Source organism: Leopardus geoffroyi, chromosome A1 (assembly GCF_018350155.1).
Source record: "Leopardus geoffroyi isolate Oge1 chromosome A1, O.geoffroyi_Oge1_pat1.0, whole genome shotgun sequence".
Taxonomy (NCBI): domain Eukaryota; kingdom Metazoa; phylum Chordata; class Mammalia; order Carnivora; family Felidae; genus Leopardus; species Leopardus geoffroyi.
In genome coordinates, this window is record NC_059326.1 from 187,498,649 (window position 1) to 187,523,830 (window position 25,182).

The 25,182-nt window shown below is 42.6% G+C and overlaps 1 protein-coding gene across 3 annotated transcripts in view; it reads left to right on the top strand.

Annotated features, from left to right (window-relative positions):
* ATP10B (ATPase phospholipid transporting 10B (putative)) overlaps nt 1–25,182 on the top strand; it is a 257,027-nt gene that overhangs the window by 187,206 nt on the left and 44,639 nt on the right. For all 3 annotated transcript variants that reach the window (XM_045502834.1, XM_045502817.1, XM_045502826.1), the window contains 6 exons: nt 3,758–3,864; nt 7,283–7,414; nt 10,744–10,871; nt 13,078–13,330; nt 14,431–14,669; nt 24,233–24,424. In XM_045502834.1, coding sequence (XP_045358790.1) covers nt 3,758–3,864; nt 7,283–7,414; nt 10,744–10,871; nt 13,078–13,330; nt 14,431–14,669; nt 24,233–24,424 — 1,051 coding nt within the window. The remainder of the gene's footprint in view (nt 1–3,757; nt 3,865–7,282; nt 7,415–10,743; nt 10,872–13,077; nt 13,331–14,430; nt 14,670–24,232; nt 24,425–25,182) is intronic.

Sequence of the window (25,182 nt, forward strand, 5' to 3'; positions counted from 1 at the left end):
GGCACCTTGGTGGCTCAGTTGGTTAAGTGTCCAACTCTTGATTTTGGCTCAGGTCATGATCTCACGGTTTGGTTAGTAAGATTGATTCCTAGTTGGATCTGAGCTGACAGTGCGGAGCCTGCTTGGGATTCTCTGCCCTTCCGTTGCTCGTGCTCTCTCTCTCTCTTTCCCTCTCAAAATAAATAAGTAAACATTTTAAAAACTGCTAGAGAAACCTAAATTGGGAAACTTTTCCTACTCTTTTTTTTTTTTTTTTTTTTTGCCAGCATGGCAGTTAATTATCTTGCAGGGTTAAATTTAACAATCGGACTACACTCTCAGGAAAAGCTAGTATGATGTCATTAAGGTCAGTTTTCTAAAAGAGCTTGTATCGCATCACAGGTAAGAACAGGGACTTTTTAGTTTGACAGACTTGGCTTTGAGTAAATTAACCTCTCTGGGTCTTGGTTTTCCTATCTGTTACATAAAGATTCTGAGATCTACATCATAGGACTTTTCTAAGAATTAAGTTATCACATGAAAAGCCCTTAGCACAACAACTAGCACAGAGTAAACACTCATTTAATGGTGGCTGCGCTGTTGCAATTGTTATTCTTATGCCTCAACTTTGGTTTGGCCTCAGAATCTTACTGTGTTTCTGCTCCTACATCAGACTACTTCATGCAGAGAAAGACCAAAAACAAGCGGTGGTAACAGATGTGAATAAATGCCCTTATAATAGCCTTTAGCGTACTTACACGGGACATCACCTCATTGAATCTGTACAACCAGCCAAGGAAATGAGTATTATGATCTCCATTTTTCAGATAGGGAGTCTGATGATCTGAGGCTTTTCCATATAGACCCAAAGGTGCACAATAGGTACCAGACACCACCAGGACTTAAATTCAGGTCTTTCAGCTCCAGTGTGTTTCCTCTTGTTGTGCAGAACAGAGCTCTGCTTGATAAGGGAAACTCTTGACCAAGCAAGTCTGGAATGAAGCTTAAGTAGACTTCTTAGAAGGCAGATGTCTGTGCTTTCTCTCCACCCACATCTTCTCAGGCATGTATGGGATGTCATGAAGAGCAGTATGAGAGGGGAAAGGATCAGAACAATACAAGATAACCAGCAGCTCTTAAACACATATTATTTCCAAACACACAGCACAGATGGAGACAGGCAGAGAAGGGCCTGAGCTCCTGGCAAAGAGGAGAATTCGTTGCAGACATCTGTTCAGGTAGAGCTTGCCACCTGCCCCAGCAAAGAGGCCCTCCCTCATGCTGTGGTTTGTGGATTTGATTCATCCCAAGTCAGCTGTGAAACATTCTCTTGTTAGAATCAAAAGAAGTGCAAATCAAGGGCGCCTGGGTGGCTCAGTCAGTCAAGTATCAGACTTCAGCTCAGGTCATGATCTTGCAGTTCATGGGTTCAAGCCCCACGATGGGCTCTATGCTGACAGCTCAGAGCCTGAAGCCAGCTTTGGATTCTGTGTCTCCCTCTCTCTGCCCCTCCCCTGCTCACGCTCTCTCTCTCTCTCTCTTTCAAAACTAAGTGGACATTAAAAACAAATAATCCAGTGAAGAAATGGGCAGAAGACATGAATAGACATGTCTCTAAAGAAGACATCCAGATGACCAACAGGCACATGAAAAGATGCTCAATGTCACTCCTCATCAGGGAAATACAAATCAAAAACACCCTGAGATATCACCTCACTCCAGTCAGAGTGGCTAAAATGAACAAATCAGGAGACTATAGATGCTGGCGAGGATGTGGAGAAACGGGAACCCTCTTGCACTGTTGGTGGGAATGCAAACTGATGCAGCTGATGTGGAAAACCGTGTGGAGGTTCCTCAAAAAATTAAAAACAGGTCTACCCTATGACCAAGCAATAGCACTGCTAGGAATTTACCCAAGGGATACAGGAGTGCTGATGGACAGGGACACTTGTACCCCAATGTTTATAGCAGCACTTTCAACAATAGCCAAATTATGGAAAGAGCCTAAATGTCCATCAACTAGGAATGGATAAAGAAATTGTGGTTTATATACACAATGGAATACTATGTGACAATGAGAAAGAATGAAATATGGCCTTTTTTAGCAATGTAGATGGAACTGGAGAGTGTTATGCTAAGTGAAATAAGTCATACAGAGAAAGACAGATATCATATGTTTTCACACTTTTGTGGATCCTGAGAAATTTAACAGAAGACCATGGGGGAGGGGAAGGAAAAAAAAGGTTAGGGAGGGAGGCAAACCATGAGAGACTCTTAAAAACTGAGAATAAACTGAGGGTTGATGAGGGGTGGGAGAGAGGGGAAAGTTGGTGATGGGCATTGAGGAGGACACCTGTTGGGATGAGCACTGTTATATGGAAACCAATTTGACAATAAATTTCATATTTACAAAATGCAAATGGAAATCACTCTGTGATTCCATGCAAGTTAGTGGGGAACCTTAGTGTTGGAAAAATGCATGAGGGCTGGTATCTGTGGCCTGGGCTCTTGAGTCCTAGGATATCCCATGTACTAGGTGTGCAGCCTTGGAAAATTCTCTCACCCTCTCTGGGCTTTATCTTTTTCACAAGGAAGGATAATCACCCTGCTAACTTCCCAGAGCTATCAAGAATCAAATAAAATGATGTAAGTAAACTTAGTTTATAACCACTGTAAGGAATAGTTGGTATTAAAAGGCATATTGAGTGGCAGTATAGCACTTTAGAGCCAGACTTTGTGGACTTGAATCCCTATTCTGCCATTTACTAGCTTTATGAGCTTGCCTCAGTTTCTCTGTCTATAAAGTGGGTATGATAACATAACCTATCTTACAAGGTTGTCATGACGATTAACTGAGTTTGTAAATGGAAAACAATTATAACTGGACCTAGAGAAATGAAGCATTTAAGAACTAAACAGAGAAAAGCCCTACAGGTTCAGATTACTATTTTTTTTGTTCCTCCTAATGTTTTGGGGAAGTTATATTTAAATGACCTGAATATCCCCAAGGAAGAGCATTAGGATCGAGTAAGGGCCAGATCCCAAGTTATAACAGGTGTTGGTTGGCCTCAGAAGTTTCTGGTGAGAGGTGGAAAACTGCCATGCACCTGAGGCTAGAGCAGAGAAGGAGCTCTCCCTCTGCTTTAAGGAGCTGCCTCCCATACACTACACAGAGGGCCACGTCCACCTCCTTGGAGGTCTGTTTATTTCACAAGAGACTGAGCAAGAGGAGGGTGATACAGGAGAGAGGCGTGTGAGAGATTTAGCTCCAAACAAGAGGAGCCTTGCCATCTCACAGTGTGAGAAATGGGGACTGTCTGGTGACTTTGATGTTGACAGACTTGCACATTGAACTTGTGCCATCTGGTCCCAGCTGTGGGGTGAGAGTGAGCAGGGAACACTGCCTGAAGAAACACAGCACAATCTTTGTAGGGCCACAAGCCAGTTCCCACACTGTGTCCCAAAAATTGTTTTGAGTGAGAAATCTGAATCAGCCAAGGCTTTTTCAGCAGAGCTCTGACTTGAAGGTGGGTGAGTGATGATTTCCAGAGGAATGGATAATTCCCTTGTAATGGTCCAGCCCCCACCAGGACTCCCAGGAGCAGTGGAGTTTGCACTTGAACATGAAGATTAGACGCAAAGTTAATAATGTCCACCGCTCTTCTGAAAATGAGGCAGGAGAGAGGTCGAGTTCACTCACCACTTCTAGTTTTACGACACTAACCAGTGACAGTATAGAGAGGCCACCAAACCACTCTCCATATTTCCTCATCCCCAGGGAGCATCCTGACCAGTCGAGGACCGGCTTTGGCAGTGAGAGTCTTCTGCTTCGAGGCTGCACCATCAGGAACACCAAGGTGGCTGTTGGCATTGTCATCTACGCAGGTCATTGACTTATCTGTGGTTTCCCCTTATCCTCCCCCCTCTATGTCTTCCAAATCCATCTTCCATTAGTGGGAATTCACATTTATAAGTGGTACAAGAAACTTCCCATTTCTCAGCTAAGCAAAGAGAGGCTAGAATCCTAACAGCTCACTCCATCCACAAGAAATATATTTAGATTCCAAGCTAACACCACTCATCTGAACAGAAAGAGAAATTCATACTTATTCACCTCGAATGGTGTTTTAACACTAACTAAAGGCAGGAAGAAGAGTGTATCTTGAGCCAAACTTAACAACTCCACCTTTTTGTGAAAAGTGTGATGAGTTTCCTCATCTATGCAATAGCAAGAACATTTGGCTCAGACTCATAGCATACTCATGAGGATAAAATGACCCAACATAGGAAAATCACCCAACACTGTGTCTTAACAAACTGAATTCTCAGTGGGTTTTAGTTGTTGCATGTACAGTTATGCATTTATTATTATCTTTATTCATTTTGAGGTGCTCTAGTTCTCCTTTATGCTTTGATTTTGCTTTCCAATGGGAAAAAAAAAGATAACATTCACAATGAATCTGAGGTCTTAGGGTGCAGTCTTGGGACTGCTATATCCCTCCTACTTCGTGTCCAGCATTCAATTGGGGCTCCATCATTTTCTTTTCTTATATCAACAGCTTCAGGCTTCTTCCACAGAGAAAACACAGTCTCCCTTGAGTGTCTACCTTCATTGGAAGATCCTAGAACATGTTTTCCTGGGTCTTCGACTCCCTAGGATGTCTTGATATATTTTGCTTGTTCATTATTTTCTTTGATGTGATTTGTTTCAGAATTCATAGAACTCCACTTTTGATGGGCATGGAAGGGAATTTAAGATGCTAAGATTCACTTTTTGGGACTGTCAAAGAAAAATAGATCAAGGAAAAATAATGTCCCAATATATCTAGCTTTACCTAACTTGGTGGAGGCTGGTTGTGCATGTCAGTTCAGGTAACTCTTTTTGAGGGTCTTTGGCAATGGAGTTCAATGCCATCTGGTGGACCTACTAAAGATGAACTCCCCTCCAAATGTCCACCCCTCCAAAAAACCCCTGGTCACTTTTCTGCCTGATCAGAAGCAAACTCTGAGTGGGTGATGGATGTGATAAATGAGGGGGCAGAGTTGGAAGGGAGTGAATCATGACTCTGAGGAATCAGGCTGCCTGGGGGTGAAATCCACTCACTGGATGCATGTTCCTGAACATGCTGGTTAAGCTTTCAACACAAGGAGACTAATAGTTCCCACCTTACAGGGTTATAAAGTTCAAATGAGATTGTCTGTGAAAAGGGGTTTAACACAATGACTGGCATATATTAGGCTATCAAAAATTGTGAGCAAAAATGGTACTAAGTGTTTTTAGTGTAATTGTCTACAGCAAGGGGTTCTCCACCTTGGCACTATTGAAATTTTGTTCTAGATTGTTCTTTGTGGTCAGGGGATGTCCTGGGGAATGTTTAGCAGAATCCCTGGTATCTAGATGCCATTAAGATGTGACAAGCCAAAATTTCTCAAGACGTTGCCACATGTACCCTGGGAGATAAAATCACCCCTGGTTGAGAACGACTAGTCTAGAGTCATCTTTTCTCCTCTGATTATATGGATGGAAAAAATAGAAGCATCTCAGAGACAAAAAAGGCCAAAGTGAGCCTTCCAGAAGAAAGAGATACAATGAAGAGGTGTTTGCTCCTCACGCCAGACATTTGAGCCCCTACTGTGTTTAAGGATGTAATTTGTGTACTTTATGTATATTAATTCACTCTCCTACCCCAACATACCCACAGCTATTATCTCTCATTCTGAAAATGAGGAATTGAGGTACAAAGGGATTAATTCACCCAAGGTCATTTATCTCCTGAGATTAATTCCTTATAACCTAATGTCAAGTATCTGCAGGGCCAAGCCCTGTCTGATTCTAGAGACCACATTCCAACCATTATACCATGCTACCTCCCCTGTGAACCCAATGTTTTCCAGGAGAACAGAGGAATCTCAGAAGGTGAGAAGCAAGATGGGTGGAAAGGGTGCTCTGAGGACCCCTTACATGGGGTGAGCCTGAAGGTAGGAAGACCACAGTGCCTTCAGTGCAGTCATCCTGTGCTCATTGTGCTGTGGAAATCCCCCCACAACTACAGGGACTGGAGTCTGGTTAATAAGCCCAGAGTTTGCTCACTCCTACTGTTTTGCTGCCACTTTAAATCCACCAGGCAACCAGCTAAACAGCATTAAAGCCATTCACTGCTGGAGCTGATGTATTGGTTTTCTTTAATTTTGCACAGCAAATATGTGGTGTTTTTTAATTTGCTGAGGAATACAGCATGGTGGTTAAGTTTAGCAGCCCCAAAGGACTGTCTAAAGACAAAGTCTCAGTTTGGCTCTCAGCTCTTAGCTGTATGGCCTGGGTAACATGGATTGGTGGAAGGAGAAAGAGAATGGGAATCAGAATCCTGGGTCTCAGTATGGCTCTGATGTTATGGCTTATTTCCTTTGGGCAAGTCCCTTCTACTAATTGGTCCCCAGTTTCCAACTGGAACAAGGGTGACTTAGATGAGATTGGTACGTTTCAAATTTGTTGTCCTCTCTTTGAACAAAATTTTATGCAGAACTCCAAGATAGGCATGGAGCAGCTCAAGGCTAATGCTGGGGTGGAGGCCCTTACTACTCTTGCACAAGTGAAACCAACACCTTAGGCTAAGAAGCACATAGAAACTACTGGCCTCAGACACTGTCCTGTCACAGGGCCTTGGCATGTACTGTTCCCGAGCCTAAAACCCTGTTCTCCCAACTCTTCTTTCTCCCTTAAGGTCTTCCTTATATGTCACCTCCTCTGAGAAGCCTTCCCTGACCATGTTCTCTAACACCATCTCTTATTTACCAGCCCATTGCTTATTTCATGGGACTTATTACTGGCTATAATTATTTATTTGTTTTCTTGTGTATTTTCACCAAAATGTGAGTCATCTGTCTCATCCTTGTATCCTACCATTAGCCCGTAACAGTGCCTTTGTGCAAATTAGAAAAAAATAGCCCTTCCTCCAGAAAACTTTCTGTCATTTGCATAAATTTATCCTAATAAACCTACAAATCTATGACAAGTTAAAAAATGAGGGGTGTTTCTAGAGTTGTGCAGTATACAACCTGTACATAGTAGCTCTGTCAGCACATACCACAGCATCTGGTGCGTAGGGGATGCTCAGTAAAACTTGTGGTAACAAATTGTGTAAGGCCTCTACAGCCGTTCTCAGCAATCTCCCTGAGGCAGAAAATATTTAGGTTAGAGGATGAAGCCTCTTTTCTATTATAAGCTCTTGGAAGAGGTAAAGACATGATCCAGGCCAGAGTAAAACAGAAGCTAAAGGACTTACTACCTCATTTTCTGCCAAAGGCCATGAGACAAAAGCCATGCTGAACAACAATGGCCCACGATACAAACGCAGCAAGATAGAGCGGCGCATGAACACAGACATCTTCTTCTGCATTGGGCTCCTCTTCCTCATGTGCCTCGTCGGAGCCGTAGGTATGGAATGTTCGGAAAGAACAAGACCACAATAATCTTCTGTTTCTTTAGGCAAGTTGTTTCAGCTCTCTGAGCCTCGATTTCCTCATCTACAAAAAAGAACTAATAAAAAATAAGTCCTATCATATATTTGAATAGGATATCAATTGAATAAAATGTTCGTGAAAATCTACATGCCTATATAATCTAAATATTAGGAATATCATCTGTTGTTTATTTCTCTGAAAAATACTAATTAAACCTAGGCACTCTCTCAGAATAAAAGAATAAAAAGATGTATCAGTATAAGGACTGGTCCTCAAAGAGCTCATAGTTTATCAGGAAGGAGTCCAATTGTGAACAGGATTGATAACAATTTGTCCTACACATTGAAGACTGCAGAGAAGTACTGTATTAGTTTTCTATTGTTCCTATAAAACCACAACACAAACTTAGCAGTTTAAAACAACATTTGTTTATTCTGTTATAGCACTGGAGGTCAGAAATCCAAAATTAATTTCACTGAATTAAGGTCAGGGTGTCAGCAGGGCTTACCCCTTCTGGAGGCTATGAGGGAAGAATCTGTCCCTTGTCTTTTTGAGCTTCTAGTGATTCCTTTCTCCTTCTTCAAAGTGCATTACTCCAATCTCAGCTCACATGTCCTTCTCCTTTTTCTATAGTAATATCTCTCTTGTCTTCTTTTTTATAAGGACATTTGTAACTACATCTTTGGGCCCATCTGGATAATCAAGGATACTCTTCCCCATCTCAAGACCTTTAACTTAAATCACATATACAAAGCCCCTTTTGCCATATAAGATAGCATATTGAGGGGCACCTGGGTGGCTCAGTGGGTTACGTGTCTGAATCTTGATTTTGGTTCAGGTTATGATCTCATGTTTTGTGGGTTCCAGCCCCGCATTGGGCTCTGTACTAATGGTGCAGAGCCTGTGGGATTCTCTGTCTCCCTCTCTCTCTGCCCCTCCTCTGCTTGCTCTTTCTCTCTCTGTCAAAATAAATAAATAAACCAAAAAAAAGATATATTGATGGGGCTGGGGAATTAGGATGTGGGCTTCTGGGGAGGCTATTATTCACCCTACTATTGGTAATATGAGAGCATCAGGGGAGGAAGTCTTCCTGGAGGAGGTAGACAGAGCTGATTCCTGAATGCAGTAGGTGTTCATCACAGGAGGTAGGTGGTAGAGGCAGAATGGGCAGGAAGCTTTAAAAAGAGAGAAGTCACCCTTAGCCCTGGAAACAGCACAAGCAAAGCACAGAGATAGGAAGAAGAATCATTTTATGCAGAGAAGCATTTGACTGTTTGGTGTGGCAAGAGCAAAGCCAACCATGGAGACCTGATTAGAACCAGGCTGTGACCAAGTTCTACAAATGCTGAGTGTGGAAAGCTGCAGGAGGTATAGACATTGGTAATCTCAGCCATTTAAAGTTGATTCTCAGAGGGCAAAGAGGACACTTGCTGTTGCCCGCTTTCTCTAAGAATGGCCCTCAAGACCCTAAAGGAACCCGCCCCAAAAGAACGAGGGACATTCAAAAGGAAACACTTATGTGCTGGCTCCAGAACCCCCCCCCCCGTTGACCCCAAAACAGTGGGCAGCAATTGTATTTGCTCTTTATTTGCCCTGGTTGGAAATTGTGCCCATTGCAGTTCTTGGAAAATCATGACTGAAAGGCTAAGACCTCCTAGAGCTCAGAGAGATTTTGTGTGCCACCATGGTGAGGACAATGGGATTTAGCCTTGTGAGTAGCCTGCAGTTTTTAACTAATATGCTTCCCAGTTGTGTCTAATGGCACTCCAGGTGAGTGTCGCCCACAGCTGGAAGGAGGACACCTGGAGGGCCAGGGAAGCAGGCAAACAAAACCATCCCCATGTGGCCACCTCATGCCCTCAGAGACACTGCAGGAACTGTTGCCTCTGCTTCAGAAAAGGCTTTTCAGGGAATGTCCGAGCTGGAAAGGACATTTGAGATCATCTCACTGTGTCTCCAGAGAAAGGAAGTTAATGATTAAAAGGTTACACAGTGAGATAAGGTATAGGCAAACAGAATCTACTTGGCAGATGGCCCAAAATAATAAATAAATTGAGAAAGTAACAGGAAGGGGCAGAATTGTATGCTGAGAATCAAGACTCATACACAGTGACAGGCCTCTGGTGGTGCCTAATTAAAGCACAGCCCTTGCTGTGAAAGCTCTCGAGTGAGTGCCATTTCCAGAGTTCTCTATCACCTGCTTACTTGGATTGTGTCAGGGTAGTGTTTCTTTTTTCTCTGCCCAGAATGCCCTCCTCAGGCATTTCTGATCACCTGACACCCTCCTTCCTGGTCTCCAGGACACCTCAAGGACTCCTCCTCTGTGCAGCCTTCCCTGGCTTCCCCTGAAGACCAGTGGTCCTTACTCTGAGTCATGTATTTGGCCCTTGGTCATTTGCCCTATAAAATTACCTTCAAATAACTTCATGTCAGTAACTCCCCTTTCTTCAGCCATATATAAAGGCATTGGGGCCAGCCTCTAACATCTTGGGCAAAGAAGCATCTTGGGGGCAGGGTACATCCATTATATCTTTAATCCCCTGTAGTTCCTACCCTGGGGCTGAGAGCATTATACACACTCAGTTAGTCTATTTTCATAATAACCCTACAGAGGAGGTATTATTACTAATTGGCAGATGAGAACACTGAGATTCAGAGAGCTCTGAAGCACTTCCTCACACGACAGGTGTTGTTATCCCTGTCTGCAGACAAGGAAATGGGGCTTGCTGTGCATTTGCAGATGCTCTGTGTAGTACCTCTCACAATCTGTGGGATTTGTCCCTTTACATCTGGCCTCTGGATTTTTAGCTACCTGCTCAAAGACAAGAACTGAGATTGATTCCTTCCTGAATTAATAAATGGATAGGTGGGTGGATGGATGAATTGTGAAAGGGTGGATGTGTAGATGGATAGATGGGTATGTGCATGGGGGAAGGAGAGGGCCCAGCATACAGGTCTGTTAAGATCCCCGACCATGCACTTTCTGCCACACAAGTAAAAAGAACTGTGTTCCCTTTTCTCTTTCCAATCCTTGTATAACATGACTTCAGCAAAATAGAGGTAATCCCAATGCTAGTCTCCTCTAGGTAAGACAGACTTTAATGTCTATCAGGAGATTGAAATGTAGGTTATGTGAAGGACCACTTTAGATGAATACTCACACACTAGGACTAGGATGTAAAGAATAAGAATGGGTTCCTCCAAAGCACACTCATTTCCAGGAATATATTAAGGACTGCTATAATAGACCAATTTAGAATTAATTAAGGATTCTGCTTCATCTCTGATTTTGCCTCCTCTCAGGTCACAGCCTCTGGAATGGGACCTTTGAAGAACACCCTCCCTTTGATGTTCCAGATGCCAAGGGCAACTTCCTTCCCCTTGCCCTTAGGGGCTTTTACATGTTCCTTACAATGATCATCCTGCTCCAGGTAGGAAGCCTTCCTTAACTAGGGGCTCAAAAAGACCTGTGGCCAATACTCACTCAATGTTGTGAAATAAAGAAAAATAAAAAAATATATAAATAAATTAGTTAAAAACTGGCTGACTCAATTAGTTAAACATCCAACATTGGTTCAGGTCATGATCTCACAGCTCATGATTTCGAGCCCCGCATCGGGCTCTGTGCTGACAGCTCAGAGCCTGGAGCCTTCTTCAGATTCTGTGTCTCCCTCTCTCTCTGCTCTCACTCTCTCTCTGCTTTCCCCCTGCTCATGCTCGCATGCATTCTCATTCATTCTCTCTCTCTCTCTCTCTCTCTCTCTCTCTCTCTCTAAAATATAAATAAACATTTAAAAAATGTTTATTAAAAAAAGAAAGAAAAATCAGTGCTGGACCCAGGAAAGAACTAACTGAACTAAGATGAGAATATGGTCATTGCTTTCTTGTGGGTCTTTGAAAGTACTCAAATTTGGGACAATGTCAGGGCCAGCCCTACCTTGTGGAAGGAACCTTGCCCCAGATAATAGTGGACAAAAATATTTATCAGGCTTTACTGCTTAAGAGTAAGATTACAATAGTGATCCAAGTATACCTGTACCTTTGCCAGATATAATAGAACAGGTAAAATCCTAATGACCTGGGAACAGAAGAAGATAAAATAGCCCAGAGAACTACAGGGAACTGTCAAGCCCCAAGCATGGGAGAAAGAAACCACAGGTTAGTGTTTTAGCATCAAATAGACTGAGAGGGAAAAAACACAACTGGCCCTGTAAAGAAAAAAACACAAAAGCATAGAGCCACCTACAAGAAAGGGGCAGTAAGGAATAAAAGGATGAATAAATTCTTCAGACTCTATAAGAAATTACAGTCGGTGAAAAGATGAAGTTGCAGTTTTGTTTTATGAAGCTCCATTTACATTCAATTTCTTGCAGTATTTGAGGGTGTTTTATTGTCCTCTTAAAGGTGAACTTTTTCAGTCATTAGTTCATTCATTCATTCAGCAGAGCAATGCTTTTTAAATGTGAGTTGAGTCATACCCTTCCTTTGCACAGAACCATCCAACGGTTTCACAATCCACTCAAATCCACAGTCCTTATGGCAACAAATGAGGCCCTATGTGATTTGGACCCTGACTCCCTCATCTCCTAGCCAACTCCTGCTCATTCATACCAGGCCTGCTTACTCTTACCCCTCAAATACCCAGCCCACTCCCACTGCCCAGGCTTTGCCCACAGTGCTCCTCTTCCCACAGATAAGTTTCTGGTCCACACCCTCATTTCTTCAGGTCTCTGCTCAAAGGTTATCATTTATAAAAAGAGTCCCTCCCAGCCACCTTCTACCCTCTTGATTTTTCTTTTTCAATGCCTGATAAATATTTGTTTACTCGAATATGAGGTTTTCAAGGCTAGGGATTTTTTTTCTGCTCACTGCCATCTTCAGGACCTAGACCAGGATCTGACACATGGCAAGCACTTGAAAGATATTAGGTACTTAATCAGTGGACAGTAATCAACAATGGGTCAGAATACGTTTAAAAGTGAGTGGCAGCCACTGGTGGCATAGAGATCTGAGGGGTGTCAGGAAACTGCGGACAGAGGCACTAGAGCTCCTCATCCCCTAACCACCCAGGCACCCAGATGAGTGCCTACTCCAAACCAGATCTCACTTATTAAAGAAGGCACATACTGGGGCGCCTGGGTGGCGCAGTCGGTTAAGTGTCCGACTTCAGCCAGGTCACGATCTCGCGGTCCGTGAGTTCGAGCCCCACGTCAGGCTCTGGGCTGATGGCTCAGAGCCTGGAGCCTGTTTCCGATTCTGTGTCTCCCTCTCTCTCTGCCCCTCCCCCGTTCATGCTCTGTCTGTCTCTCTCTCTGTCCCAAAAATAAATAAAACGTTGAAAAAAAAATTTTTTTTAAAAAGAAGGCACATACTTTTTGACTTTTTAAATACAATTTATTGTCAAATTGGCTTCCATACAACACCCAGTGCTCATCCCATCAAGAGGCACATGCTTTTCAAATGCCCCTAAGAATTCTTAGGGAGGGATGAAGCCATTGACCTTTAGTTTCTCAGAGAAAGTCTATGATGTGAGCTGACCACAGCTTTCCATTAAATGCCTTCACTACTCACTGGTGAGAGTTCTAAGACTTGGAACTAGCCTGCTCTCTGACACAGTGGGAATCAATCTCCCCACAGGTGCTGATCCCAATCTCCCTGTATATATCCATTGAGCTGGTGAAGCTTGGGCAAATCTTCTTCCTGCAAAATGACCTTGACCTGTACGATGAAGAGACTGATTTGTCCATCCAGTGTCGAGCCCTCAACATCACTGAGGACTTGGGCCAGATCCAGTATGTCTTCTCTGACAAGACGGGGACGCTGACTGAGAACAAGATGGTGTTCCGGCGTTGCACTATCATGGGCAGCGAATATTCTCACCAAGAAAATGGTACAAGGATTCTCAGGGGCTTTCACCACTCTTTCTAAATGAATCACTCTGCTCTCCTAAAAGAATGATAATGAAAGACATTTCCCTGGTTCCCCACAGTTTTTCCTGGCTCTGTGGCAGGTTGCTTCTTATAGCCCTGTGGGCTTCCTTGTCCTAGATCAGTGCTGTTTTTATCACCCGTAAACTTTCCTTTGTTCACAAAGGCCATCAGTGATCTCCTGTGTGGTAGCCCTCCAGTCAGTCTTTGGTGCCATTTACACACAGGATTTCTATCTGTCAGGAATGGATTGGGGATATGTCCAAATTGTGTACCCATTATACAGCCAAGTTTTAAGAATTTGGGGGGTCACTTTACCTGACATGCAAGACAGCCTCAGTGTAGGTACATGGTCAGATTCAATACATCCAGGAAAAGCCTTCCATGTTAACTCCTCTCTTGGATTTTTACTGAGGGAGAGCTTCAACTTGGGAGGTGTGGCTGAATAATGCCTGAAATGTCATCATGCATGAACTAAAGCTGGCCTGTAAAGCTGACCTGATTTTCTCAGCAACCCTCTGCCATCATCACCACACACTGCCCACATTTTCTAACTAAGAGAAGGAGTTTCAAGAGAACAGCATTCATTCCTTTGAGTGAAAGGAACAGAGAAGAATAAAGCAGGAGATACTATGGGCAGCCCAATCACCTTTGCCATGTTGGTAACCATTTACGTGGGAGCTTCTGATCTATTTTTAATAATAATAACAACTACCATTACCAGTACTTAGAGTATTCTGATCACTTTGACACATTATTTCATCAAGTCTTCAAAATAACCCTATGATAGGTATTTTTTTAAAACCCCTAATTGAGGAAATAGAGGCACAGGTTTAGTCAAAGCTCAGTCACCTAGCTAGGAAGTAGTAGAGTCGGATTTAAATCTGTGCAATTTAGTTGCACCCTTCCCTCTCCGGTCAAGGTAGTCCAGCTGCCCATGCTCCAGGGCAGCAGAGTGCTCTTATCCTGTGCCCTTTGCTCCCCGCCCCCCAATGTCTGGGATTCCCCCACCTGTGACTTGGCCAAGGTGGACTGGTGCAATAACAGGACTCCTTTCTTGCAGCCAAACGACTGGAGACCCCAAAGGAGCTGGACTCAGACAGTGAAGAGTGGACCCAATACAAGTGCCTATCCTTCCCAGCCCGATGGTCTCAGCGCCCAGCAACAGTGGGAGGCCAAGGACGAGCCCAGCCTCTGAGGAGGTGCCACAGTGCCCGGGTACCTATCCAGGGTCACTCCCGACAAAGGTCTGTGGGGCACTGTGAAAGCTCACAGCCTCCTGTGGCCTTCAGCAACTCCCTAGTAAGTCCCTGTCTTTTTCTCTTAGAGTTGCAGTGGCTTCTGTTGCAGATAGATGGGAGAGGACTCTGGGGTGTGAAAGAGAAAAGACCGTATAAGCCCTAAAGACCTCTTAAAATGGCAACCCTTTAAGTCTTATATGCAATCTGCATTTGTGTTTTGTTGGGCAAATACAACTCTCATTCATTTTAAGTGTTTAGTGTTTAGAAATTGGGAGATGTCACATAAACATATAGATTTCTGGCTTCTTTTTTATTTAAAAAAAAATTAATGTTTATTACTTTGAGAGAGACAGAGACAGAGAGAAAGAGACAGAGTGTGAGTGGGGTAGGGGCAGAGAGAGAGGGATACAAAATTTGAAGCAAGCTCCAGGCTCCAAGCTGTCAGCACAGAGCCCAACGTGGAGCTCAAACCCACAAACCATGAGATCATGACCTGAGCCAAAGTCAGATGTATAACCGACTGAGCCACCCAGGGGATCCTCTGTCTTCTCTTTTAAAAAAGGAATTGGAAAATTTCTTGACACTAAGCCAGTATTTCCTTGTGGCAATAATTGGCCTGAATGACGAAGTTGATGCTCCTTAGGCATGCTCCTTAGAAGCAGGTGGGCTTCTGTTCAACACAGACTATCCCCCTTCTCTGTTTACCCCCATCACTAAACTGAAGGCCAGCAGTGTGTCCATGATACATGTGTTTCCAAAATACAGTTCAAGAAAAAAGAAACAGTTGTCATGCTATGTTTCTATAAAGTAGAGAAACAAAAGACGGGCCTTAAGGCTTGCAGGTTTCAAAAATGAAGAATGTACTTTTTTTGTGATAATCAAAAAGAGTCTTAAAGCAAAGAACTTCTATATCAAAATCAACCAGCACATTTCATTCCCTTAAATTAATTGCCTGGCCCCTGTGGGGATTTAACTCTGGTCTGGAGTTTTTGTATATGGTTCTTCCACATGTGATCCAATGATACAGCTATCACTATACATCCAGGTAGCATGTAAAGAAATTGAGTTTCTTCCCCAAGATTACACAGCATTCCCTCAAAGGCAAGGCCAGAACTAGGGCTTTCTGACTTCTGTTCCATTTTACTTTCCTCCATACCATGTTCTTTCTCTAGGAAACACACCATCTAGAATCTTCTGCACTTACAGAAAAGACCACAGGGAGCCCCAGCTATCTTGAACAAAACACACATATTACAAGAAGGACTGAAGTGCTATTATATCATTATTAGAAAATTATCCTCATAATTTCAAAATTATCCTCATAATGAATTTCCTTCCAATTTTTATTTTCTCCATTAATACACACATAACTACATATATGTAACATTTTTGCAGTCATAATACCTATAAATTAAAGGTTCTGGGTTTTTTTTAATCTGATATGATATCAAAAGTATCAAAAGCGTCTTCCATATTGCTACCTGGTTTTCATAATCCAGGACTGTGTTTTCTGATCATGACAAAGTAATGCTGTGAATCTGTGTGTTCTGGGTTAGAACTTATCTAACTTCAGGTGAGTACAGTTAACTCTTATGTACTGTCTTGCCCAACAAATGCAACATTAACAAGGATAAAACATGAGCCAGGTGTTAAGGCCTATGATGCTCATAAACATACAAGAGGAATGATCCATGGACGCCTTTGGAAAGATTTTTTCTTTTTTCTTTTCTCAGGTGAGATAACAGGGCATGCATATTGCATCTTTTCCTTCTTTGATTTAATTCTGACCCCTCTGAATGAAATGCTCTTCCCCAGCTCATTACCTAAATATTTGAACAACGAATTTAGTGAATTCTCATCAGGCACATGTTCTAAGGCTTGCACTACTTGTGTCTTTTGGCACCTTCCAGTTCTAAGCACCATGGACATCCCATGTGCCTGAGAATGTCTGCCCCAGGACACATGGGCAGAAGCAGGAAGATTTCCTTTGTAGATCTCAGTTGGAACACACAGATTCACTGCCCCTTGTTCAACCTGACAAATCTTAGTCACCCAGAAAAAGTGCAGCCCTTAGCCAGCCAGTGTGACTTTTATTTAGGACCTATCATTAAGGCCTACAACCATCACTGGCTGTCCTAAAAGTTAAATCACATGATGTTTATGATGCCCTGCAAGGTTCCTTCCAGCTATAAATTAGCACATTTGGGGTCAAATGTCCCAGGTTTTCATCTCAGCTCCAACATCTATAATGTGACTTTGGTCAACTTACTGAGCTAGAACCTCAAAGTCCCCATCTTTAAAAAGGAGTATTGTTCTGTCTCATTACTTTATTTTGAGGACATAACTCTTAAAATTATAGGTTCTAGATAGATAACTAATAGAAGTCTTAAACTTCTAAATCTTTCTCAAGGAAATCTGTCTTCCTTGCACAAATGTTTGTATCTGATGATATGGAGTGGGAGATGGGAGCTTTCATAAAATGCGATGTCAAGCTCTCTCCCCTGAAATTCTGGTATATTGGTCTAGAATAGGGCCTGAACATTCATATTTTTTTAATTTCTGATGATTCTAGTGAGCAACCAAGGTTGAGAACCTCTCTAAGCATAGCATTGCCCCGCTAGGAAATAATCTTCATTTGGCTCAAATGGGTATGTTCTACGGCTTGGGAGGCATTGGCTGAACGGGATGATTCATGCTTCCTTAAGGGACTCTGACGCTAATCCATAAAATATCTGTGGCTGGAGTGGCAGATCCTTGAATTAGCCTATAGAGAATATCTGTGGCAGCCCCAGGTGGACCTCCTGGCTCCTGCCCCCACCCAATCTTGGCAGGCTCTCTGAGCTTGCTTCCTCTTCCACCCGCCCATCTGGCATCTGGTCTGGTAGGGTCATACTCTCCAGGCACCACCAGGTCTTTATCTTCCCTTTGTAAATTAGTCAGAACTTGCTCTGAAACCTCCATGATGCCAAATCCTGGCAGTGCAAGCACCCTTCCACATTCTAAAGAAACCAGTTGTTGGTTTTCTTGGAAATTTGCCCTAAACCCCAAATAAAATGAGCATCAAGGCGAACAGCAACAGAAGATGGCTTTTTTTCTTTTACTACAAAGAACAAGGAAGCATCAGTTATTGCTGCCTAATTGGCTGCTATAAAATCTGTGGCTTTAGGGTGGGGATAATATACTTAGTAAAGTGGTGATTTCTGAGCCAATGTTTAAGAGTACTGGCAGATGGAAAATGAAATTCCACCCCCCCTCCCCCCCCTCCGTGTACAAGAAGCCAAGTTTTGAGCAGAGAGTCTTTGTTTAAAAGTGCCACTTGCAAAAGGTTTTCCAGAACCATCAGACCAAAAAATATCTTCCTAATCATAAAATTTGCACTGAGGCTGCTTAGGCTCCTCCAGATGGCAATACAATTTCCTTCCGTGGGCCTGACTTCTCCTGTCTGGAAAGAACATAATTGAGAAAGGTAAAGGAGGTGTCTTTGGCCCTCTGCCTCCTTTCCTTAACTTGGTTTTCCTTCCTTTCTTTCCAGACTGGCAGGGACAGCCCACAGATACACACTCCCACTTTAAAGTTAGGTAAGAGTCCTGATTTAATTAGCCAAGCACACAAAATCTTTTTGGAAGTAATATGACCACAGGGCAGGAACAGATGAAGCCTATCTCAGCTGGGCCTACCTTAACTTCCCAAAGGGTCCCAAAGGGCAACACACAATTGCAGTGACCCTGTTCACAAAGGGTGGGGTCTTGCAAGATCTAGAAAACTCCCTTCTTGTTCACCCACTTAATTTCTTTCCTTGGGGTTATGTCCCTTTTGGACAAAGCTTACCTTAACAATCAACATGCTTCTATTTAAGCAAATATTTGTTAACATTGGGTTCTCTCGGTTCTTGAATGGAAGGCAGTATCCTCTAGGCCACAACCTCAACCTGGGCAAAAGCATCACTCCCCTAAAACATATTTGAGCCTCCAGCTTCCCAGCAACAGGTAAGTTTGTTTCCACGATAGTGATATAACCACATGGTTAAGTAAGTAGTGGAAAGTAACTAAACTTCAAAAGGTAAAAAGTAAGTCTCCCTCTCTTCTATGTTCCCCACAACCCCAGCAGCAACCATTATTTGCAGTTTCTCATGTATGACCCAGAGGTGTTTCACCTATAGAGAAGCATACAAGTGTGGTATACACATGAGCACATCCTTTACTGCACATAGGAGCATCCCCTACACATTGATTTGGACTTTGTCATTTTACTTAGTGAATCTGAGGGAATATTTCATATCTGTAGACAGACATTCTGGAGATCTGCCTCATCTTTTTTTTTTTTTTTTTTTTTTTTTTTTCAACGTTTATTTATTTTTGGGACAGAGAGAGACAGAGCATGAATGGGGGAGGCACAGAGAGAGAGAGGGAGACACAGAATCGGAAACAGGCTCCAGGCTCTGAGCCATCAGCCCAGAGCCTGATGCGGGACTCGAACTCACGGACCGCGAGATCGTGACCTGGCTGAAGTCGGACGCTTAACCGACTGCACCACCCAGGCACCCCAGCCTCATCTTTTTATTAATGGCATTAGAATTTGTTGGATGGTTGAGCCATTGCTTATACATGTATATTTTTCTATAGTATTCATTCTTCTAGCATAATTGTTAAACTGTGTATACCTTTTTTATTTTGATTGATACTTCCCAAGAGGTTGTAACAGTTTAGACACTCACCAAAAATATATAGAAGTTACAGCCTAGTAGAGAGGTGAGAAGAACACCAGTGCCTACAGAAAACTGCTCTTGGTGCTGAGTGTATGGGTACAGAGGGGCTATGGGCACCCAGTGAATGATAGTCATCCATGTGAACTTGAGTAAGTTATCATTAAAACTGAGAAGAGACCTGAAATCATTATTACACTCTGTGTTAACTAACTTGGATTTAAATACAATTTAAAAATTTTATAAATAAATAAAAAATAAAACTGAGAAGAGAGTAGCAGATTAGAAGTTGGCCTCCTTTTCCCAGCCTTCAATGTGGAATATACCCCAGTCATGTAGCATACAGTGTCCATATAAATCCTCACTACTCAAACTGTGGTCCTCAGACCAGCAGCATGAACATATTTGGGAGCTTATAGAAATGCAGATGCTCAGGCTCCACTCCTGACCCACTGAATCAGCATCTGAGTTTAAGCATCTGAGTATAAACAAGATGCCCAGTTGATTTGTGTGCATGTTAAAGTTTGGAAAGTTCTGGCATCGTGTTTAAGGGTTCAGCTTTTGGCATCAGGAGGCAGAACTGGATTCAAGACCCAGCCTTTTTCTTGATTTTGTGACCTTGGACAAGTTACTTAAATTCAATGAGCCTCATTTACCTCATAATTAAAATGGGAGAATAATAGTAGCTATTTCAATGCTGTCGTGATGAGTAAATGATGTAGATAAACTCACTTAGCAAAGCACCTGACTTTGTTGTAAATTGTCAATAAATGTAATCTAATGATAATAATAGGATCTTGGAGGGTATAGTGTGAGGTCTGAGATCACCTTCATCAAAGGTTTGTATGAGCTTTACATGTTCTTCAATAGAAAGAAATCTAACCAGTTGGGTACCTGACTGCCACAAAGCTCTAATCTGAAGAACTGGTAACCCACAATTTTATTTCTTTTCCTTCAGAGAAATAGACTAGCCAAAGGGCCCAGAGGTGGGTGCGGGCACTGCTTTCTCTAAGTATCCTAAGTGCCAAGTTCCTAAATGTTAATGGGCCAGACAGGAAACCAATGGGCTGTGGGGAAGAAGAACCATGAAGAACCTTGCCCCATGAAAACAGTCTGTGGTGACTGGATAAAGCTTAACTGACATCTGCGGCTGACACCTGCAGGCTGGGCTTGCTGCCATTCCCAGAGAGAAGTAGGCCCTTTGCAGAGATTTTTTTTTTAATGCATTGCTTTATGATTGGAAGGAAATATACTAAAGAAGTATTTTAACAAAGAGATCCCATGAGTTAATCAGTGGTGGGGTAGTGTGGTGTCCTAGATAGGAGTCTGTCAACAGAAGTTTGAATGCCTGCAGTCTGCCAGGCACTGGGGACATATCACAGATTGCCTCTGCCCTCATGGCACTCATATACTAAAGGGTAAATGGACATGCAATAAATAACCCTAAATCATTTTAACTGTGTCACCATTTGAAAAGACGTAATACATAGCTTAGAGCAAAGCAGTGTGTTGTCAGAGGTTGGGAGTCAGGTGGTATGAAAGCTGCCCTAGTTCTGACCCTAATTCATTGTGAAGTCTTGAGTAGTTCACCTCCCTTCTCTCTGCCATTCAATTTTGTCATCAGGAAAATGAAAGATTTGGTTTTGGTGATGTCCAACCTTGTTTGCAACTCTGGGCATCTGTGGTAAGGGTTAAAAACATCCCATTCGTAGGGTGCCTGTGTGGCTCAGTTGGTTGAGTGCCAACTCTTGTCATAATCTCATGGTTAATAAGATGGAGCCCCATGTCTGTCCTGTGCAATTAGCACAGAGCCTGTGCTAGGAGTCTCTCCCTCTCCTGCTCAGCCCCTCTAAGAGGGACTCTGCCTCTTTCTCTCTCTCTCACTCCCTCTCTCTCTCAGAATAAATAAAAGGGGTTTTTAAGCATCCAATTGGGGCACCTGGGTGGCTCAGTCAGTTAAGCGTCCAACTTCAGCTCAGGTCATGATCTCACCATTCCTGGGCTTAAGCCCCATGTTGGGCTCTGTGCTGACAGCTCAGAACCTGGAGCCTGCTTCAGATTCTGTGTCTCCCTCTCTCTCTGCCCCTCACATGCTTGTACTCTGTCTCTATCTGTCTCTCTCAAAAATAGACATTAAAACAATTTTTAATAAAAAAATAAAGCATCCCATCATGTATACCCCCCCAAATGAAGTCTATTTTCTAAAAAAAAAAAAAGGAGATTCCCATAATATCTTTTATAATCTCAAATACTATCTGATGAGCCTTAAGGACTGGATATATAAACCTGTTAGTTGTGCATGGGATGCCAAACACTAAAGATGCTGGCTGTCAGCAAGTATCAGAGGCTACTTCCTTCTTGTGGGGGACCTTGTCTGGCACAAAGGTTAAGAGCGTAAATTCTAGTTGGACTATCTCAAATCAAGTGAAGGAGTCTCGCCTACTTACTGTGTGATTTAGGAAAAACACTTAATCTCCCTGGATAGCAGTTTCCTCATCTGATACACAGATAACCAGGAGGATAATAGTACTCAACAGATAATGTTGCTGTGGACATGCAATGAAATAACGGATGTACACAGAATGTAAGAAGCACTATATGAATAGGAACTATCATTACTACTTTGAGAAATGAGCTCAGAGCGTCTTGAGTGATGATTGTACACTGATGACAGGCAGTAGATGGAGCCTGGAATCTGGTGAGGGGAGTCTTCCAGGGAGCATTAAGAGCATTAGTAAGGGAACAAGTCAACTTTACCATGACCATGGAAAGGACTCAGTTAAAGGGTCTGACATCTGATTCTGGCTTTCTGCTGACTCACTGAGTGATATTGGTCATGTCAGCCATCTTTCTCGGTTTCAATTAAGTTGAGACTCATTTCATCTCAACCTGGGACTGTGAGAAGCTGGTGAGGTCACATAATGACATTGCTTGGAAAAGTAGGAAGAGCTTGATCAGTGTGAACTATTGCTAGGAAGATGGCATTCAAAGGCTGAGAGGTTGGATGATACATGCTCCCTTCCTTGGCTTTCTGAAAATAGTGACACCATATGGTGTGGATCGTTCACTGCTGCTTATCACAAGGCAATGAGAAGAAATGCAGATTTGTTTCAGTCTTACTAGCACTCTTCCTTTTAATAAGAAGTACTTTTTTCTGGTTGTTGTCTTCTTAAGAGGGTATGAACAAGAGGAGGTACAGTGTTGACTCTTAGAGAGCACTCCAAATGAAAGCTAGAACTCTCTGCTCCCGTCCATTTCTTTTCACCTCCCTGTGCTATTGGAAAGCCCAACTCTCATCTCTGCAGGCATCAAGTATCTCCCTGTGTGTCTGGGTTTCCTCTCCTGTGGCTCACCTGTGCCAACAGCCCCAGGGAGGATAGAGTCTGACTTTTGAAATCATTGCATTTGGTAATCAGAGAAGACACAGTCTGAGGACTCTTTATCCACAAGGTTTTGTTTCTTTTTTTTTTTTTTTTTTTTTTTTTAATCTCAACCTGGGTTCTTATTTGTAAAATCTGTTAGCTCATTGGCACTCAGTCTTACCCTGCATAAATTAATCAAGATTTCTTCAGTCTACCATTTTCAACCATTAACTCTCTTTCTTCTAAACTTTAATTAACCTATGAACTATTAACACTGATATAAATGGTTTTGTGTGGCAATTTCTTTGCATGGTGGCTTTTGTCCTATCTGTTAAGAGCCAGTGTTTGTTGAACTTCTGCTTCAAACAAAGCAATAGTTGGGGCTCTAGAATGTACAACTTTGTGGAAAATGCATTCTCTATCTCTGAGGCTCTTATCTCTAGAGAGATTCAATATGGATATAAAAAAATTAAATTTAAAATATAGGTCAATATGTGGTGAATTCCAAAGGGATGATACAACTGGCAGCTTCTACAAGGAAGTGAAAAATTGGAAATCCATGAGTCAGATCCTGCCCACAGATTTTTCTTTTCAAAAAACAGGAGTTGTCACATCATCTCTCTTTATCCTGAAAAATCAATAGATTTGGCAACTGGACTAGCACCAGAGCATTTCACTAGCAGAACAGTTGCCACCTTTCACACAGGGTAGCACTTGTCAGGTCTCACAGCCCCCGCCATCCCACAGTGTCCTCATCTGTACCTGGGCAACTTCCCTCATCCACCTTACCTGTCTGACTCCCATGGAGATTCTGAGTTCAAGAACACAATATTGTGGCTCAGAAGACCGAGAACTCATTGTGGGCTGGATAAGATCTCATGAACATATGAACATTTCTCATGGATCCTGAAGTCTAGGTAGCATTTTGGTAGGCAGGAGAGGTCTTTTCAAGCAAGGTATGATCAGAGGCATAAAAAGGGAGTACATATCCAGGAGGCAGCAAACAAACCAACAGGCTGAGCTGAGGGCCTACATTGAGAAGCGATGGAAGTAAAGAGTAGAAATGCAGACTGTGAAAGCATTTAGATGCCAGACTGAATTGATTGTGCTAACAATGAAGATCTCCTGAAAGTTTTCAAGCTCAAAAATACCTTGAGGTAAAGGATGTTTTAGGAAGACGCATGGATAACACATATGAAGGGTTAGAAAGAAAAGAGGTAAGAGGTAGAAATTACTTTAGAGGCTGATGCAGGAATCTAGATTTGAGGGCTAGAGGTCTGAGTCTGGCTGAAACCATCAGCAGTGAAAGTGGGGAGCCACAGTGAGGGAAGGGCTGCCAGAGTCTATAACCAATGAGTATGTGACATGTCAGGTTGAGGGAAAGGGAGGAGTCACATAAGAATGCATTGACCAGGCCTGTGGGAGGAAGAGATGTGCTGGAGGCAGGACTTTCAGGAAGACTGTATTATCCTTTCTGCAGGTGTACAAAGAATCTTCCAGAGGGGGTCTTCCTCCCCAATCCCTTCAGGAAATATTCTCATCCAGGCCTTTCTTTCTCAGGAAAAAGATGTGACTCCAGACAAAAATCTACTGGCCAAAGTACAAGATGCTGCTCTGTGGCTGGAGACCTTGTCAGACACAAAACCAGCCAAGCCTTCTCTCTCCACCACCTCCTCCATTGCTGACTTCTTCCTCGCCCTAACCATCTGCAACTCCGTCATGGTCTCTACAACCACTGAGACCAGGCAGAGAGTAAGGACCACCGATAGTGGGTGGTGGGATGGATGGGAGATGGGACAAGGGGTGAAGCCCTGAATAGAGGGACAAGATACTTGGACCCTAGTCACAGCATCACCATTTCACCACTGTGGGACCTTGAACAGATTTTTTTTCTGGGCCTCAGTTTCTTCATTTTTTAAAAGAAATGGAATAAGTTATAGATGAGCTTTCTATGTAGCTTTTAAACTTTGTATCTATCTGTCTGTAGGGTAGATATTAAGAGTTAATATTTACTAAGCAGTGCTGTGTGTCAGTCTCCATGCCAAACACATCACCTGCATTATCATTTAGCCCTCACAACCCAACAACCCTGTGAGCTATGTCCTTGCATTTCACAAGTGAAGAAACAGTGGCTCAGAGAGCTTGGACAACTTCACAAAGGATGTATGGGTACTACACAGCAGAACCCTCTGTACAACTACATAATAATATCACATTATACTGGTCTCTGTTTTTATGTGAGGGCAAATAATAATAATAATAATAATAATAATAATAATAATAATAAAAACCATGGGTGAAGTTCTGCCAATTTTGAGATAATGCAGCTGTATGGCCATTTATAGAAGTTTATACTCTGAATTGTTTTTTCAGTACTAAAGATAGATTGATCTTCAATTATCCACAGACTCTCACCCAAGCTTCCTTATGAGTGACTAAAGAGAATAATTGAGTGTTTTAACTTGTGGCTAATGAAATCAAGAAAAAGAGGGTTCACCCAGGTACCAACC